This window comes from Lycium ferocissimum, chromosome 2 (assembly GCF_029784015.1).
Source record: "Lycium ferocissimum isolate CSIRO_LF1 chromosome 2, AGI_CSIRO_Lferr_CH_V1, whole genome shotgun sequence".
Classification (NCBI taxonomy): domain Eukaryota; kingdom Viridiplantae; phylum Streptophyta; class Magnoliopsida; order Solanales; family Solanaceae; genus Lycium; species Lycium ferocissimum.
The window spans coordinates 58,989,982-59,008,478 of record NC_081343.1 but is presented as its reverse complement, the minus strand read 5'-3'; the positions used below and the strand labels follow the sequence as shown (position 1 = coordinate 59,008,478).

The 18,497-nt window shown below is 35.9% G+C and overlaps 2 protein-coding genes and 1 long non-coding RNA gene across 5 annotated transcripts; 1 reads left to right on the top strand and 2 right to left on the bottom strand.

Moving 5' to 3' along the window:
- Positions 1-3,261: 3,261 nt before the first annotated feature.
- On the bottom strand, positions 3,262-3,892 carry LOC132048261 (uncharacterized). The gene is made up of 3 exons (XR_009412936.1): positions 3,749-3,892; positions 3,414-3,590; positions 3,262-3,300 (listed from the first exon to the last, which is right to left on the bottom strand). It is a non-coding gene; the product is annotated as an uncharacterized LOC132048261 (long non-coding RNA).
- A 7,764-nt stretch (positions 3,893-11,656) lies between these two features.
- On the top strand, positions 11,657-16,536 carry LOC132046366 (putative disease resistance RPP13-like protein 1). 3 transcript variants are annotated; one of them, XR_009412693.1, is made up of 3 exons: positions 11,657-11,858; positions 13,237-15,115; positions 15,838-16,536. XR_009412693.1 is itself a non-coding variant. In XM_059436978.1 (3 exons), exon 2 carries the CDS (start codon positions 13,285-13,287, stop codon positions 15,049-15,051), a length of 1,767 nt encoding a protein of 588 aa, XP_059292961.1. In that variant the 5' UTR covers positions 11,658-11,858; positions 13,237-13,284; the 3' UTR covers positions 15,052-15,090; positions 15,849-16,536. The 3 variants fall into 3 exon arrangements, 2 of the variants coding, with proteins under 2 accessions (XP_059292961.1, XP_059292960.1); XM_059436978.1 differs by having other exon boundaries at positions 11,658-11,858; positions 13,237-15,090; positions 15,849-16,536; XM_059436977.1 differs by having other exon boundaries at positions 11,658-11,858; positions 13,237-15,090.
- An 83-nt stretch (positions 16,537-16,619) lies between these two features.
- LOC132047810 (uncharacterized) lies at positions 16,620-18,202 on the bottom strand. Its single transcript, XM_059438794.1, has 3 exons — positions 18,166-18,202; positions 17,625-17,838; positions 16,620-17,578 (listed from the first exon to the last, which is right to left on the bottom strand). Exons 1-3 carry the CDS (start codon positions 18,200-18,202, stop codon positions 17,071-17,073), a joined length of 759 nt encoding a protein of 252 aa, XP_059294777.1. The 3' UTR covers positions 16,620-17,070.
- Between the last annotated feature and the right edge of the window lie 295 nt (positions 18,203-18,497).

Genomic DNA, 18,497 nt, shown 5'->3' with positions numbered 1-18,497 from the left:
GGCCGGTCGGGTGTGGGCTGAAGAATTCGGATTGGATGAAGGGGATAATGGGCTGGTCACGAATTGGGCTAATAATTTGGTTGAAAGTTAATTGATCCTTCCTCTTTTGTTCAATTATTTTCGGACTTCTAATTTAATAACTAGTACGATTTATACTATGATAATTAATGGTTGATGTGTAGAAAGTAAAGGATTAAATAAAGTAAAATTAATTTAATCTAGCACAAATTCTAAAATGAAACGACGACGGACCATTTAAAATTGTGATAAAGCAATAACAATAATTTTGATAAATGAATCAAATAAGATGAAATTGACGATATCAATAATAGTAGGAATAGTAGTGAAAATAAAATACTTAGCTTTAATAAATTTAAAGGCCCGAAGAAATAAATTAGAATAAAGGGGGGACAAAATTTGGGTGTCAACACCAACTCCTACCTATTAATCCCAAGACCCCAATGTCAGTTTTCAAGAGAGAGAGGCAAAATTCATTCCATTCTTTGGTGAAAGCATCTTGGAGGGTAAGTCCCCATCTTTATTTGCTCATTTTCCTTTCTTCTCCAAGTTTCATGATTATATTAAAGCTCCATTAATGGTGGGTGCAAGATTAAAACTCAAGAATTGATGAAACCTTCAATAGTCAGAGGGTCAGAGAGAGAGAGCAATGGAAAATCATGCACAAGCACTTTTAGGGTAAGATTTCAGAAGCAATGGAAAATCATGCACAAGCACTTTTGGGGTAAGATTCTAACCTAGTATTTATTATTTATGTGTCGATTATCATCATCTCATAGTCATTCCTACGCACTAATTGTGAAGAACTAATGGGTTAGGAACCCTAGAATTAAAAATAGAAAAGATGAATTTAATAGAAAAGATGAATTTGGGTATCTTGTGATGAATAAAATTTCATGAAATCAAGATTGAAGGTTAACTCAGGTTTACGGGTAACATAATCGTGTACTAAATTTTTCGTTTTCACTCCTCATGAACCCGATTCACAATGGTCAGTGTTTTGGGTATTTTTCTAAAAATATAGCAGTATGGGTGTTGTTGGACCCGTTTAGACTCATAGAGTACTATTTTAACTATATTATATCTGAATTTTTAATAAAAATTACAGTTTTGCCCTTTGGGTCTTGGCATTATTTTAGGTCCATTTTTGATTTCGGGGTAAAAACTATGGCAATATGGGTAATCGAGATTCGATTCCGACATAGAATTCATATTTCGATAGACGTTAATCGTTTTGTGTTCTCCAAAGAGGAAGGCAAGGCTAAGGTTCGCTCGGCGATTCGAGACTATCGCCAGCATTCAGGTAGGTTGCGCTTTACCTTTAGTTAGACTTTGATTAGCGAAACGTATGTATGTGGTAGAATTGATGGGAGAAAGCATGATTAGGTCTTCGACACGGTGTTTGGTTGATATTAGCTGTGTCGGGTAGCGGACTTCTCGATTTTGCGGGCTCGTCGCCATTACTTTACGTACTCAAAATACGATGCAGTTGTATTCATACTGTGGCGATTCGGGATGGATTTCTAGTAGGTTGATTGTTGTGGATAGTGGCTTGTTGTCCTGTTATTGTGATTTGACTTAATTGCCTAAATTGTCGTTTATACTCGCCTTCTCTTATCGTGACATAAATTATCGAGAAAGGAAGGATAACGAGTTTAGGCTTGAATCGTGATATAAACTTATGACAAAGACGTAGATGAAAACTCGATGTATGATTTACTGTTGATGATAATATATAGAAAAATGTAGCACATTGGTGATACAAGACTTAGTTGGGAGGTGTACGTGTTATGTTGGGAAGTAAACGGAAACATAAACCCTTATGTTGTTTGAGATGGTTGGTATGATCCGTTTCATGGTTGAGCTAATTTATCTAAGTCTTCATATGACGTGGCTTTGTGACTTATGACCACCGTTGCTTTATTATTTTGCGTTGATTTACCATGTTTACACTCATTTATGCATTCATACACTCATACATGACGGAAATGCTTCGTAAGGATTCAAGGAAAGATTTCGCGGCACGATGCTCGTGTTTGACATCGATATTCCTAATTGTTCATAGTCCATACATACTAATGAAGTGGAATACGTGGAAACATACATTGTGATGTGAAATTAGTAAAAGAAGTTAATGTAATCTTCTTGTTGAACTTGGGTGATACTATTTGATGCTAGTCATGAAGCCATGGGTCCGAGGTTAGCCCGAAACGAGTGGCAGGCACGATGTAGACCGCGTCCGAGGTTCTTTTCGGAGCGGAGGCTTATGCTCGGGTCCGAGGAGTGAATCCGAAATGAGTGGTACATGGACACCATGGATCCCTTGCAGGTCATGAATACTGAGCAAATGCAATCAGTTAGCATGTATGTACAGTGATCGTCGATTGCATTGCGTTGCATTGATTGTACATCATCATATTTGCGTTGCACACATCATTACATTTTATTCTGCATTATTATATGCTCGTTATTTCTGATTTTGGCATGGATGTTGAATGCCTATTGTAATATAATGATGACCATTAACTGAGTTAAATTGTGGACTAGTGACTCTACCTAAAGAAGGAACTTGGGCTTGTGATTATCAGGTGAGATTATTGAGACTTGACAGACTTGTGGGTTAGAAGCTTCATCTTAGGTTGTGACTCTGTTATGGGATATTCTGTGACTTGAATTTGAGTATTAAGTGCCTATATGTTTATCTTGTTGATTTTATGCTTATATATGTGGTAATCAACTAATCTTAGTCGGCTCTTATGCCACGGTATAGTGTTTGTCGATACTACCTTGTCGCACCCTTTTGAGCGCAGATTGTGTTCCGAGAGATTTCATCCAGTTACATCTCTAGCTTGGAAGCTAGTTTGCTTGATCGTATCCGGCGAGCTTCTATCCATGCCATGCCACCCGAAGATCTCTCTTTCCAGATGTCTATTTTTATTCCGGACATTATTTATTGGTATAGTCGAGATATACTTCATTCTGGATCATTGTTGCTAGTAAGTCTCCGTACGATGACTTTCGTATTTTGGGGTGTAATAGTTAGACTTCCGCACTTATATTATCTATTACTTATGACTTGTTTTATTTATCCATTCATTCACTTATCTATTGACTATTAATAAATGATTAAAGTTGTTGAAGTTGGCTAATGATTAATGAGTTAACGGGTAATGGTTCGCCTACTAGTGATAATAAGGTAGGTGCCCGCACGATCGGTAATTAGGGTCATGACAGGGTAAGAATTGAGTCTTTCCTCTACATCTCGACTATAATCATGTTTGCCTAATATAGCTGAAATCACACAATTTTACTCTATAGAGAAAGAAATCAAGTTAATACTCAAATGTCATCGCATCATAGTTTTATATTCTAATTTTCGTAACTCACCACTGTACCTTTTAGAAAGAACTGATAGTTATTCCAAGACAAAGGAAGCTAAGAAACCACACTGCATAACGATGACTTGATAGCCATGTTATATTCAATTTTTGCAGAAGGAACCAGTTATTTGCAAACACATTCATTCACTATGTTGACATCCATAGTGTTAGTTATACTGCCCAAACTTTAATCTGATAAACTCAAGCACTATAGGCACCACATGTCTTTCTTCTTCTCTTTATAATACACTTAAGCTGCTAATCTATCACCAGAACAAAATGAGAAGACGAAAGAAAGAACGCCCCAAAAAATGGAAAAAAAGAGAGAATAAAGAGCAATATTGACTTACTTTCTTTCTGAACATCCAATGCAAGATCTTGAATTATTTCACATGTTTGAGTTCTTTAACTGCATTAAATCAAGGATATCCCTTGAAAACCATTCAGAGTGAAAAGAGCAAAGCACCAGAGCTTGTATACTATCATATTGTAGCAAATAAATCAGAACTAAATAAATTATAGTGAAAAGAGCAAAGCACCGATTTCTAGTAGGTTGATTGTTCTGGATGGTGGCTTGTTGTCCTGTTATTGTGATTTGACTTAATTGCCTAAATTGTCATGTTGTACTCAGTTCTCTCTTATTGTGACATAAATTATCGGAGAAAGGAAGGATAATGAGTTTAGGCTTGAATTGTGATATAAACTTATGACAGTACGTAGATGAAAAAACGATGTATGATTTACTGTTGATGATAATATATAGAAAAGTGAAGCTTCTTGGTGATACAACACTTAGTTGTGAGGCTTACTTGATACATGTGGAAGTAAAGAGGGACATAGGCTACTATATTGGTTGAGACGGTTTGTATGATTCATTTCATGGCTGAGTTGATTCAAGTCTTGATATGACTTATGGCTTTGTGACTTGTACCTTCACTGTTTCTTTATTGGTTTGCATTGATTTACCATGTTTACACTCGTTTATGCGTTTATACACTCATACATGGTGGAAATGGTTCGGAAATGATTCATAAAAGACTTGTGGCATGATGCCATGTGTTTGACATTGATATTGTTATTTGTTCATAGTCCATACATACTAATGAACTGGAATACGTTTAGACATACTTTGTGATGTGAAATCAGTGAAGAAGTTAATATAATCTTCTTGTTGAATTTGTGATACTATTTGATACATGGTACTTGATGAATTGATCATTGAGAGTGATGTGATAGTGTTACTATACATATGAAAAGACACATTTGATCGGGGGTGAGGATGTGACCTAGATTATAAGCTCGTTGTCCGAGGTTCGTTCTGAAAACGAGTGATACATTGATGTGGACCGCGTTCGAGGTTCTTTTCAGAGCGGAGAATTTACTGCTCGGGTCCGAGGAGTATTCCGGAATGAGTGGTACGTGGACACCATGGGTCCTTGATGGGTATAAATTATTCATGTAATTTCAATATAAAAATATAATATTTTAAAAATAAAACATGAAGAATTTATATCATATTCTCGCACTTTTCTAACAAATCTTACAGAAAAGAATATATGAAAAAAGAAGAAGCAAGAACTAAAAGCCAAGAAAGGAGGATGCATCCGTGACAACTTCAATTAAAGACTACACAAAGTCAAGAGAAACAAAGTTATGACAAATTCTCACCAAAATTTCATGATAAATTATCATGCCAAATTCTCAAGATTGCATGATAATTTGCCATGCCAATTTCTCAAGATTGCATGATAATTTGCCATGCCAATTTCTCAAGATTGCATGATAATTTGCCATGCCAATTGCTCATCAAGGAAATATTATTATATTGAATTTCTCTTGCAATGTCTCTCTAAGACTTTTAGGAATTTTTCTATAAATAGGCATATGTTTGTGGAAGAAAAAACCCATCTTTCATCCTATTTGCATCAAATAGTGAAGAGGACACAAGAACTAGTCTTGGTGTCTCTCTTGGATCTTTCTTGTAGTAAATATATTTTCTTACTCTTTATTTCTATTTAGTTTTTCTACTCCATGTGGAGTAAGTTTCCTTAGTTTGGGATACTAGATGAAGCTTGATGAAGCTATTATAATAAACATCTTTATTTTATTATCTTCTTATGTTGGGATTTTCTCTTTATCATCTTTATACACCAAGGTATTTGATATTAATTATATCTATTATGGATATAATTATATATCTTTACAAAAATCTTTGTCTTGTTATTTTATTTCTTATTCGGGAGAAGAGAACAATTTAAACAAGTTTATCGATTTAAACAAGTTTATTGATTTAAATGATCTTTATCTCATTTCTTTTAGTCCTAATTCTCGCGGAGGGATTAACTCAAATAAGTTTATTGATTTAAATGATCTTTATCTTATTTCTTTCAGTCCTAATTCTCACGGAGGGATTGACTCAAATAAGTTTATTGATTTAAGAGATCTTTATCTTATTTCTTTCAGTCCTAATTCTCACGGAGGGATTGACTCAAATAAAATTATTGATTTAGCAAAAGCTAATCGAAAGAGGCTTTTGTTCACTTGGTGTACTCAACTAAGATAATTCTTGTTTGAAGCCATTACTTTAATTGGTTAACTACACTAATCGAAAGCGGTGTTATTAGTTAATTATTGTTTAATGTGGAGTGATTGTATTAGAAATAAGTAATCATTCTTTAAACAGAGAAATAACTAATAAACTTTTGATTTTATTATAATAATTTTATCTTGCCGATTCAAAATATCCCAACCTCTATCTATTATTAGAAAAATTCAAAAATATTTCTTATTTTGTTATCATAATTTTCAAGACTTTTGAACAACTCTCTTTTCATCAATTTGATCATCTCAAATAGTAACAAAAATAATACAAATCAGTAGCCTAGGTGGTTCCAATCTCTGTGGGACGATATCTTAAACTTTACTATAATTTGACAGGGTATGATCAGAAAATACCCATGCACATTGGTCTCGTCAGTCCCCTGCAGGTCATGACTACTGAGCAAATGCAATCAGTTAGCATGTATGTACAGTTCGAGTGATTGGCCAGTGCATTGCATTGCACTTTATCATATTTTGCATTGCACATCATTACATTTTATTCTGCATTATTATATGCTCGTTTGGTTCTGATTTTGATATGGATGTTGAATGCCTATTGTGATATCAATATGATCATTGACTGGATTAAATTGTGGATTTTTGACTCTACCAAGGGATGGAACTTGGACTTGTGATTATCAGGTGAGATTATTGAAACTCGACAGACTTGTGGTTTAGAAGCTTCATCTTAGGTTATGACTCTGTTATGGGATATTCTGTGACTTTGATTTGAGTATTAAGTGCCTATCTGTTTATCTTGCTGATTTTATACTTATATGCGTGAACTAATCTTAGTCGGCCTATGATGCCTACCGGTACATAGTGTTTGTACTGATATTACCTTGTTGCACTCTTTTTGAGTGCAGATTGTGTTCCAGAGATTTCATCCAGTGCTACATCTCTAGCTTCGGTTTGCTTGATCGGATACGAGGTGAGCTTCTACCCATGCCATGCCACTCGAAGATTTCTCTTTCCAAATGTCTACTTCAAATTCCGGACATTATTTATTATTATAATATATATATATATATATATATATATATATATATATATATATATTTCATTCTATATATACATTGTTAGTTAGAGTCCTTGTACGATAACTTTCAAATTTTGGGGGTGTAATAGTTAAGACTTGCGCACTTGTATTATTTATTAATGATAACTTGGTTAGACTCTTTATTTGTCCACTTATCTATTGACTGTCAATAAATGATTAAAGAAGTTGAAATTGGCTAATGATTAATGGGTTAACAGGTAAGGGTTCGCCTACTAGTGATAATAAGGTAGGTGCCCGCACGATCGGTAATTAGGATCGTGACATATTACAATAGTTAAATAGTTACAGACTCATTCCGACTTCCCATGACTTGGTCTAGCCTAGTACAAGAGCGACTAATATACTTTTCAGAATGGAATACAACGATAATCACTAATTCCTCCTTCCGAACTGAAGGGGAAGGGGATCTTCAAGATAGGTACCGTGCGTCTCCCAACATATTGAAATCACACCTAAAAACATTACACCCCAAAAAGGAATGTAGCAAGAGTAGTATCAGTACAATCACACCTACTGAGTAAGCATCATAGGCCAACAATGGTTGGAAACACATATCAGTAAAAGAATTCACAAATAAGCAGGATAAACAACTAAATCAAATCCATGCATATATTACCACTCGTTATAAACATCAAGCCTCTTAAAAATCATGTAAACTCTCCTCTAATGATCATCTTTCAATTCCACAACTATTTTAGGCTAGTCATCTATCATAATACAATCTCAGTACAGGAGTTCACTCATCATTAAGGTATTCCTTTCCTACATTCTTTTATAAGCCAAACATATATCTGATCTTACGAACGGTCTAAGAAATAAGTTAGCAAATATAAGGCAACCATAATCATGGCCAAATACACATCTTCGCCTAGGTAGTACGTCTAAATCCAATTAGGCCAAGTCCTAATGCATCCAATCCGAAATCAATACCATAAGTAAGCACCAAGTCATCACAAAATAAGCCATAATACAATGCAATGCAATAATGTATGAATGCAATGCAATGCCATGCAAATGCTGTGTACGCATGTACTCTGAACGAAAATATCGATATCTCGGTAGCACAACCCAAGGTGACTCGCGAATTCTAAGTGCCACTCGTCCCGGATCTTTGCCCATCAAACAGATGAGACCCTGGATCTTTGCCCACGAGGGGTTCTCATCAGTACCACCCTGAGGGACCCAAGGAGTCCATGCACTCACTCAATTTACGATTCTAGAACTAACATCGGATATCAGACTCTGGCATCACTCTTATTTAAAAAACTGAGCCAAGCTCATCACATTGTTTCACCAAGTACCAACAATGTCTCAACAATATATCATGAATAATGAGAATGAGTGAAATGCATGCGTCAACATCAAGAATCAGCTCAATAGCACAAGTACCGATATGGGTACGCCAACAATATAATCAATGTCACAAGTACCAATCGTGGGTACGCCAACAATATAATCAATGTCACAAGTACCAACATAAGGACGCCTATAATATCATGAAAAATTACACAAGTCATATAATCTCTATCCTCGTATCAACGTCACCCGCAAGATACTACAATATCACAATAAAAAAGGAACAAGAGATTCCAACATCTACTAACAGCACGTGGCATCAAGCCAACACAATAGGACAAACAAGTCACAACATAATATTACCACTTTCCCTTTTTCTGCCTATCCATCATTACTATATGATAAATTCACTTTCTACTTACATGACAATACTACTACCCATCTAGAATTAATACACAAGCATTGGTACACTTTATCAGCCCAATAGCGATTAGGCCCACTATAATAGCATAGCATAACCTAGGCACAGCTTACAGAAATACTCAAACCATAGAAAAGTATGAATCACCCGCTTCTTCTAAGTCACAAAGAAACCACCGATACTGAAGGAAACCAATTCAAAACATCCTAAGGAATCTACAGGCCACAAGCCCGAACACACAATCACACAACAATACCATCCTATGGGTCCATCCCAAATCTCCAATTTCTACGCATGCATTCTCCGATCCTTCTAGTACATGAATATGGGAAGCTAACTGGAGTCTACCAAAAAGGAAAGCCGTAACCTACCTCAAAGCCGAGCAGGTGCTACGAACATCCGTTGATTCTTCAATTCGTTCACCACGTCGTAATCCGCACGAAGGAGCTCGATACCATAATGAGACCCAAAATAGGAATCACCGTTAGAATTCCTATGAAAGACTTCGAATTGATAAGGTAGATATGGGAAATTAGAAATTAGCCTACCTCGAGATTTCATTTATACAACACTAGGTGATTTATCAACCTCCATTCATGACTAATGTCAACTATTTTAAGCCACTAGCTAGGTCAAATTGCCATTTTTATCTATCCTTAGAAATCCATTTCCAAGGTTCATAGAAGAGACTCACTTATAATCTAGTAGGGAAATGAGAGGTTAAATTAGTAACCATTCTAAGGGGGTGAACAAGAGGGAATAACTCAATGAAATCCATATTAAGAAAAACTAACCAATCATCTTTTTCAGTCTTAGGAGATTGTGATACCCATTTGTGGTTTCTAGATGAGGGATTTTTAATAGGAATCACTAATGGGAAGAATGAATGGAAGAAGTTAGAAGTGTTACCTCTTCCAAGAAAATATCATTTTTGGCTCCATAAATACTCCCACTAAGGCTGGACTCTTTAGGGTTTGGAAAAATGAGGTTAAATCCCAAAATGTCACTTAAATAGGGGAAATCACTGCTCGTAACACATGTTGCGGTTTGAGACACCGCTCCAGCTGTACCGCTTCTACGACCGAGGCATCGCTGGGGCGGTCCTTGAAGGAAATCGACTACACCACTTCTGCGATACACCAACCGGCGTCGTGGCCGCGTCACCAGCTAGGGCGCATGGAGGATGCCTGCCGGCCATGCCGGGCTGCGTGGTCCAGATTCAATTTTTCACGTAACTCGTACGATTTACCGATCAAGTTAAGGGTTTCCAGTGATACAAGAAGGATTAAGTGTGGTTCAAGGGGTCAATATTGCGAATATTTCAGAAATCACGATAACGACGAAACGGGTCGTTACAGAAGGACCTTAAAAATATTGATTAAACTTTTTGCCCTTTATTAAAAGACTCTATAATATGTAAAGTAGTCATTTAATAATTGCATATTTAGGAGTTCTACCTAAACTTTCACCTTGTTGGTGAGAGTTCGAATCCCCACGTTGTAATCCTCTCCCCATTTCCCCTTCCCCTACCCCCTATATAATAAAAACAATATAAAAAAAAAAAAAAAAAAAAGATCCCAATACGCTACCAGCCCATTGGCGTGATAGTCATAATTTTAATTGGCATCCCCTACGAATTAGTAAAAGGTTTGGTAGCATAGAGTATTACCCATTCTACACAACTCAATATTTTTCTCCTTTTCAGGTTTTATTCTTTTTGGAAATATATAGTTACTTTACGATTTACACATAGGTTAATTAAGGATATCGTAGCTAGCCAGATGTGCAATTGATGATTTGATTGTTTCTTATTTTTCTAGAGATTTGGTTGATTCATGACATAGTTTTTCTTGCACGTCTTGTTGGGTTTTTTCTACCTTGCTACATCAAGGCATTATCTATCTGTATATCATAGAGTTGAAGGCAAAGAAAGGTTAGAATTTTTTTTGGTTTTCATAATCGTTATTGGTTTGTCATTTAAATGAATGTTGCATATATTTTGACGTTCATTCCTATTTTACAATACCTTTTTTTTTTTTTAATTTATATATATATATATATATATATATATATATATATATATAAAATTTATAATTTATTGACAGTGCAACATACGTACGCTAAAACTAGTATTATTAATATATGTATACATATATAATTTATCTACACAGTGTAAATTTATAACAAAAAGGTGTAAACACCGCATTAAGTAAGGTGACTCCTATTTAATTTCTCTTTAATTTTGTGTGTGATTTTTCAGATATTAGGCTAATTATTGAAAGTGAAGACATTAGTTGGAGAAAATATTTATTCTTCTATTCTCTGTCTTAGATTTTTCGTAGGCATCTCAAGCCTCTGTTATTATTTCTGCCGTTTGAAGTTTATATGTGTTTTTCCCCTCAAATTTCATGTACTCATCACACACATGTTGTAATAGGATTATTCTCATGTCTTTTTGTTTGTCAAGTTCCTTTTTGATTATTAAAAGTCAAATTTGAAAACTAAACGTACTCCCTCCATTCCATATTAAGTGATCTTTTGGATCTTTTATTTTATTTCAAAATAAATGATGCTTTAGGATTTCAAGCAGAAATTAATTCTATTCTTCTAAATTTATCCTTATTTATAATAAAAAATTATTAAATAACTTTTCTTTTTCTAAGTATTAATTAGGAATAAGTTAGTAAAAATACTCATAATTTTTTAAAAATAAGTAATTTTTTAGAGGGTATGCATGAGTTAAAAGAGTCAGTTATTATGGAATAAAGGAAATATTATTTTTTCTGTTCTAATAGTGTTAAATTTAAGTACTAAACCGTGAATAACCCTAATCATTGAGATGGAGCCCATCTAAGTCTATTTGTTTTGTCGGCTGTTTTGTCCCTTTTTTAGTCGTAATAGGTCTCAAGAAATCACATCTGTTATTTGTTTTGTCCCCTTTTTAATCTTGTCTCAATAAATCTCATCTGTATCAAACTGTAGACACAGATGTTTTTTTCACGCTGCGTTTTTCTTCTTCTCTGCCAAAAAAATCACTCGTCCAACTATCAATCGGCGACCAGTTTATTTTCCGCTTGAACTGGTAAGATTCTAAAATCTTTATCCACTTGATTATGTATTATTATTAAGCACTAGAAGAACATGAATATTTCTGGAAAAAAAAAGGGTTTAGTTTATTTATACTATGTACTGGCTAAACCTAGTTAAATAGGATTGGCATGTAATACCTTACATAGAAATCCTAAAATATAATGGTTCGTCATTGTATGCCTACAATCATCAGCATATCTGCACATGCAGTTTAAGAAGGATGATGAATGCAAAACTAGTTCTCAGCATTTAAAATATCATGCTACCTTGTTATAATTTTTTATATTGACTTCAGACCGTTCAAAGTATTTGTCAAATATAAAATATTCATTTATAAAAAAATTATCCAAACGTCGTAATCTTAATGTACATCTTAATATTCAGATGTGTATTGCATTCTAACTTCCAACAAGAGCTTCATAGTTCAATTTGCAATCACATTGTACTAAAACAACTCCCTTTCAACAATAATCTTCTGAATCAGGTAAATTCCAAAATTTCATATGTCTGTTGATATCTGTCATTTTATCTCGCCAATGTCTTTGATTGGAGATTTGTTCTGTAAATTGATATCCGTGACTATTTTAGTAACCTGCAGTTTTATGCCAATACTTGTTCTTGGGAAATAAACCCCAATTTCTTTCACAATCGTGCTTCTTGTGATATTTGTTTATCTTTTCTTTTACTTGTTATACCTCTTGCTTAATTTAAAATTATTATTCAAATTCTCGTGGTTGTGGAAATGGGGCTTTGAATCAAGTCCAATGGTTATATTGCCCCTGGAACTGTTTTCACAATTGCACCTATTGTTATTTAAAGAAAAAAATTAATATGTGCCTCGCACAATTGACATTAATAGTGTGAGGCTCTTTTTTGTGAGATAAAGAATTTGTGAACCCAAAAGTGTAAGATACTTTTTTTGTCTTACAAAAAGGTGTCTCACACAAGTAATGTCAGTTGTGTGAGGCACATGGCAAAGCTTTTCGTTATTTAAAGATTTTAGGTGACTTATGAGTTCTCTCTGTCTGCGTGTGTGTGAAGGTTGTACTGCTTGGACTGAGGTCCTCTCAATTCTTTTTCACTTAAAAGTTTTAAGCTGTAGAATTGATAATAATCTGAATGAGATAAATTCCAAAATTTCCTTTCTGTTTGTGTAATTGTTTCTCTCTCTCTGTCCATTTTTTTTCATGCTTCTCTCTCACACACCTACATACACATGACATCTGCAAAAGCTTAGTAGGCATAACAGTTGGCTAGACACCATGGTTAATGCATGAACAAACATGCACCAACTGGGTGTTCTTTCAATAAATGCTAATTTTTACTACAAAGTGTGGTTGAAGCTGACGACGCATATTTGTAAATGACAGGGATTGGATTCTGCTTCGTTCAAAGCCAAGCGAAAAGACAAGGAAGAGATGGGTGCACAAATCAGCCAACTACCACTCACTCATTCGGGGTGTCCTAGTGCGCTACCAATAGAAAGGTTTGATCATAACAAGATAGCTGTGGAGCAAGACAAAGGTGAAAGTTCCAAAATGAAGGATCAAAATGTTGAAAAACCTCGCAAATTGAAGGGCATTTTAAAATGCATATTATACTGCTGCCTCTTTCCTGATAATTATGAATTTGAGAAGGAAACAGTTGTCCAGCTATGGGTGGCTGAAGGATTTTTTGAACCTGAAGAAGGGGATAGAATGGAAGTTTTGGCCAATTCCTACTTTGATTACTTGATAGAAAAGAAATATGTGTCACCTTGTAAATTTGATTACGTCAGGAGGTCAATGAAGTACAAGATCACAGACGCGATCCATCATTCTCTACGAGATGCATCACTACTAGGTTATCGAAAAGTAGAGGAAGCTCAGTTGTGCAGTGTCTCGAAACATATCCAACACTTATTTTTGATCTCAAAGAACATTAACCCATCAAGTTTCAAGATTCTCAGCAGGTTTGAGGATTTGCACACATTGTTTTGTCAACTTGGCTCTTCTACTGGACGTGTACCTCAAGATCTTTTTTATAGTGTGAAGCAGTTGAGAAGTTTGGGTTTGCGTCGAAGTAGCATATCTGAAATACCAAGTTGTATAGGGAGTCTAAAATATTTGCGTTACTTAGATGTCTCAGAAACACCAATCAAGTATTTGCCAGAATCTATAGCTCTTCTTGATAATTTACAAACACTAAAACTTGATGGTTGTTTGAATCTTGTCAGGTTACCTTTTGATGTAAGCAAATTAGCTAAACTCCGTCATTTGGAGTTTGACATACTTGGCCGATTAAGTTCAATGCCGGTTAAGATGGGGAATCTAACCAGTCTACAAACATTGAGAGCATTCCTGGTGGGAAGGGAGGATGGTTGTCGTATTGAGGAGTTAAAGTATCTAAATAACATCAGTGGTTCATTTTGCCTTTCAGAGCTTCAAAATGTTTTGACCTCTCATGAGGCAAAGGAAGCGGCCATGACCAATAAGAAATACATTCGCAAACTAGAGCTAAGATGGCGGCATCGTGGCATTGGTAGGCCAAAGGCTGAAGAGGAGATACTAGATTGCCTTCAACCTGATGCATGCCTTCAGGAATTGCGCATCCTTCGCTACAGTGGTTCAGTGTTTCCCGATTGGATTAACAGTTCATATCTCTGCAACATTGTTAATATTACATTGTATGACTGCAGAAATTGTCTTGTTCTACCATCGCTTGGGGGATTGCCATTGTTAAAGTCACTTCACATAATTGAGGTTCCGTTGGTGGGGGTTATTGATAGTCACTTCCATAGAAGTTATGGTAATGAAGTGTATCACGCATTCCCAAAGCTAGAGGAGCTGATAATTGATGGCTTGCATGGTCTAAAAGAGTGGTCTGGAGTGGTAAATGGTGACTTCCCCTGCCTTTCTGTCTTAGTAATAAGAAGGTGCCCCAATCTTGTTTCCCTTCGATGGCTTTCATATTTGTGTTCTCTAAAAAATTTGGAAATAACTGACTCTGGGGAAATTTCATCCCTGGGCAACAAAGAGCTTTCATCTTCGCTTGAATTTCTGAGTATAAGTAATTGCCCAAAACTAAAAGAAAAATACTGCAAGCCTAAAGTTAGTGGTTGGTTTTCCTTATCAAGAACAGCTAGTGGTTGGTTTCAGATAGCTCATGTGCCTTCTATAATAATTGATCTTATGTGGTATCGATGAAGGATGAAGAAGACTAAGGGTCAACATAAAGCTAGATTGGTATGTGTGCTTCTTACTCTGTTAGGTATTACTTGTTTTCTTTCTTGTAATCCATTCTATCATCTCTTTTTTTCTAAGCTGTCCCTCCCTTGGATGATTTTTCACACAATTATTGAGTTCACAACTTTACCTTTGCGATTGTTATTGAGTAAATGCATTGTTAAACAATGGCAACCTAGTTTGTTTTGCATGTGTTTTTGGTCCCTTGGAAGTCCTCATTCAGCTTGTCCCATCTTTTAATTAGCGGTATGGGGATTTTCACCTCTAGTATGACTCACTATTGCTTCGTTGATGCCCTTATAATTCTGTCTATTGCTTCGTTGATGCCCTTATAATTCTGTTTAATGAACCAGCTGTGGGGGTGTAGGTTGAAAAGGGACATGCTCTTGGAAGAAGTTCATCACCTTGTTTAGGTTAATACTTATCCAGTTAACCTGCATTACAACTTTATTTTTTATTTATTTATTTTTATAAGGAAGCATTGCAGTTGGTATTATATTTTCACGCATTAGTAATGAAACAACACTGAAACATATTTTCCTGAATCATACCAGTAAGCACAACTGTAATATTATTAAGCTTAACATTCTTGGCCTAGATTAGGACACATTGGACATTTTAAAGAGACTATTGAGAAAAATTGTAGAATTCATTCCCCAAAGCAAAGTGAATGTCAAATATATCCTAGTTGATTCTTCATTTATACTATACCTTTGTTGAATATCATTTCTAACAGATTTTTAACAGTTCAAATGCAGCTTATGAAGACAACAAAGGCAAACACACTCATGTCGTAGCAGTTCTCCATTCAGTGACATGGATGGATAGAGTTCCAAGTTGGAGGCTAAACATTCATTTTGCATATCTTGTTTGTTTTAACTTCTTAACATTTATGCACATCTGAGATTCATTTTGATTAGCAGAGGGTCTCTGTCAACTTCAAGGTGCTAAATTTACTACGACTATTTGTGATCTAGTGGGGAAACCGAACTGATTGAGCGAACGTGGTTAGATTTTGAAAAAGTGACAATGGATTTTACTTTTTCTTGCTTGGAAGAGACAACTTTTGGGATGAATACTAGCACCAAGTCAGGTCATTTAGCCATTTGAGAGAAGAATAGCATGTGTTTAGTAAAGTGGCCGTGCATATGGCCCAATGCCTTTTGTGAACTGCGTGCATTTGTCGATTGAAGCATCTAATTATTTGTTTTTTAAGTCTTGGAGTTAAAGGATTATGTGTCTTTGTGATTGTTGTCTCGTTTTCAGGAGCTTCTGTTCCATTAATAAATTGGTCCACGTGCTTGTTGTCCCTGTAGATCACAGATTCCATAATTGCACCACATGCCCACAGCTAACGAGGAAACTTGCTGTGCACATTTCTGGAACTGATTGTTTTCTAAGATACCGCAGATGAAGTTTAACACGCGTAAAGATAGTTTTTGTTTTTACGATGTGCACGAGTGGCTCATTAATATTTTCCGACTTCCCATGACATAAACTTCCTTCGTCTTCCCCAGAGCCATCCTCTAAATGTTTTAAGATAGAATTGTCTACAAATTACTACTTTGTGCCGAAACGGGGTAACACTTAGTTTCTAAATTAACTTAATGAATCAATTTGCAAGATACGCTGAAGTCTGTTACTAGAAAATGTATCTATTATAGGCATCTTGCTGGAAAATCAGAGCTCAAGCAAGTTTTATTGTTTGTTCAGGAAACTTGAAACTGTCTTCTAAGTTATAACCCATGAGATGTATAATACATTGGATTCTATCTTTCTTTTTTGTTCCTTTCCAGATTAATGCTTCTTAGTTAGGGGGAGAAGGGGAGTCATATAAGTCAAATAGAGAAAGATACACAAAGCTTGGAGTGTATCTTTAAATTTGTGTATTGTGTATTTCTAGCATAAGGGCATAAGTACAAAATCGTCCATGTACAGAATATTGTAAACTATACAGTTAATAGAGTAGGAAAAGCTAGATTAGCAGGAGAAAACATTCAGGAGCGAGCTTCTTGATCTAATGAGGCTCCTAAATGTTCCTTCTAATCCCTTTTCGATGCTGTCAAGTTGAATCTCAAAAGTCTTCAGTTTTGTCTCCAAGATCGTGCTGTTTTTTACGCCTTCGTGTTCTGTTCTTCCATTGTGTATCAGTTGTGAAACCAAAGACCATTTTGACTGCTTCAGCTTCAAAAGCGGCATAGACAAGAAGGAAAAGATCATTTGGATAACCGAAACGCAAACTGCATTGGCTTCCCTTAGTGCTTTAATCACAGCTGTTGTCTCCTGATATGTTTCCAGGAATGCTGTGGTGACAGTCTCGCAATCTACTTGCTTCAAAGCCAAGATTAATCTTTTGGCATCCTTCTTCATTTTCTTGGTGAAATTGGTGAATCTTGCGATTCCAGCTTCTGCAGTTGAATCTCCTTTTCTTCTTCTGAGTGAGGATTCAAGAGCTCTTACATTTTCCTTATACTGAGAGACAAGTTCTCTTGTAGTGCCACAACATCAAGAGTCCTAACTGATTTTTCCAGCACTCTTCAAACCATTTCCCGTGTTGGTGTTGGGAGAGTATCTGAAGAGTTTGAGGCGAGTTAAGAAGATCATCCATGCGCTTCTGTGACTCCTCCAACCCGAGCAAACTGTTGCAGATTGTTTCAGCTGTTGGTGCAATGGATGTCTCCAATCCATTAAGCTTATTCAGCACCTCTTTCAACTCTCTGAGTTGTGGGGTGTGAGCTGACAGGCAAACTGATTGATCGAAGGGTCTTGGCTTTTGAAAAAGGAAGAGCAGCCATGGCTTTTTGTGCGTTACATTTTTTCTTTGTGAGAAGAGACTAATTTTTGTGAGCAATGAGCATCAACCAAGGACATGTATATAGGGTCCATAGGAACAAAAAGTGGAACACTGAGCATGTGACTGTAATGTGGCCATGGTATGCCTAAAAATTTGGTAAAATGACACGCTTTTGGCTAACGAAGGCTCTAATCAATTGTCATATCTGTAGCCTTCAGCCCTTCACTGTCGCGAAACTAAAATAATGGTGTGACTTTGCCTTCATATGGGGCATCAGTTACTGGTCAGCTCACTTCTGGCTGCCAAAAGTTGTGCCATTGCTACCGGATGGCAATTAATTAATAATATGCTTACCATGTGGCTCCATCGACGCGGTATCAATGGGAGATTCAACCAATATTCAAATTGGCACACGGATGACGCGTCGGCTCAAGAACTTCGCGTTCAATCATAAATGGTTAAAGTGTAGATAGATATGGTGCTTAAGTACAGCATAAGAAGGTGGTAAGATTAATAAATAGCTGTGCACGAGTGGCTTGTTTATCATATGTTTCTCTGCCATCCACAGGTAACATGAGGTGGACCCTTATACACGTTTTCTTATTACTGCCAA

Excerpts from the sequence above, each read along its gene's own strand:
- LOC132046366 (XM_059436978.1), top strand. The coding sequence starts at position 13,285 with ATGGGTGCACAAATCAGCCAACTACCACTCACTCATTCGGGGTGTCCT.
- LOC132047810 (XM_059438794.1), bottom strand. The coding sequence starts at position 18,202 with ATGGCACAACTTTTGGCAGCCAGAAGTGAGCTGACCA. Across the intron at positions 17,839-18,165 it reads AGCCAGAAGTGAGCTGACCA|TTTGCCTGTCAGCTCACACC; the intron begins GTAACTGATGCC and ends TCGATCAATCAG. Across the intron at positions 17,579-17,624 it reads CACGGGAAATGGTTTGAAGA|AGAACTTGTCTCTCAGTATA; the intron begins GTGCTGGAAAAA and ends TGGCACTACAAG.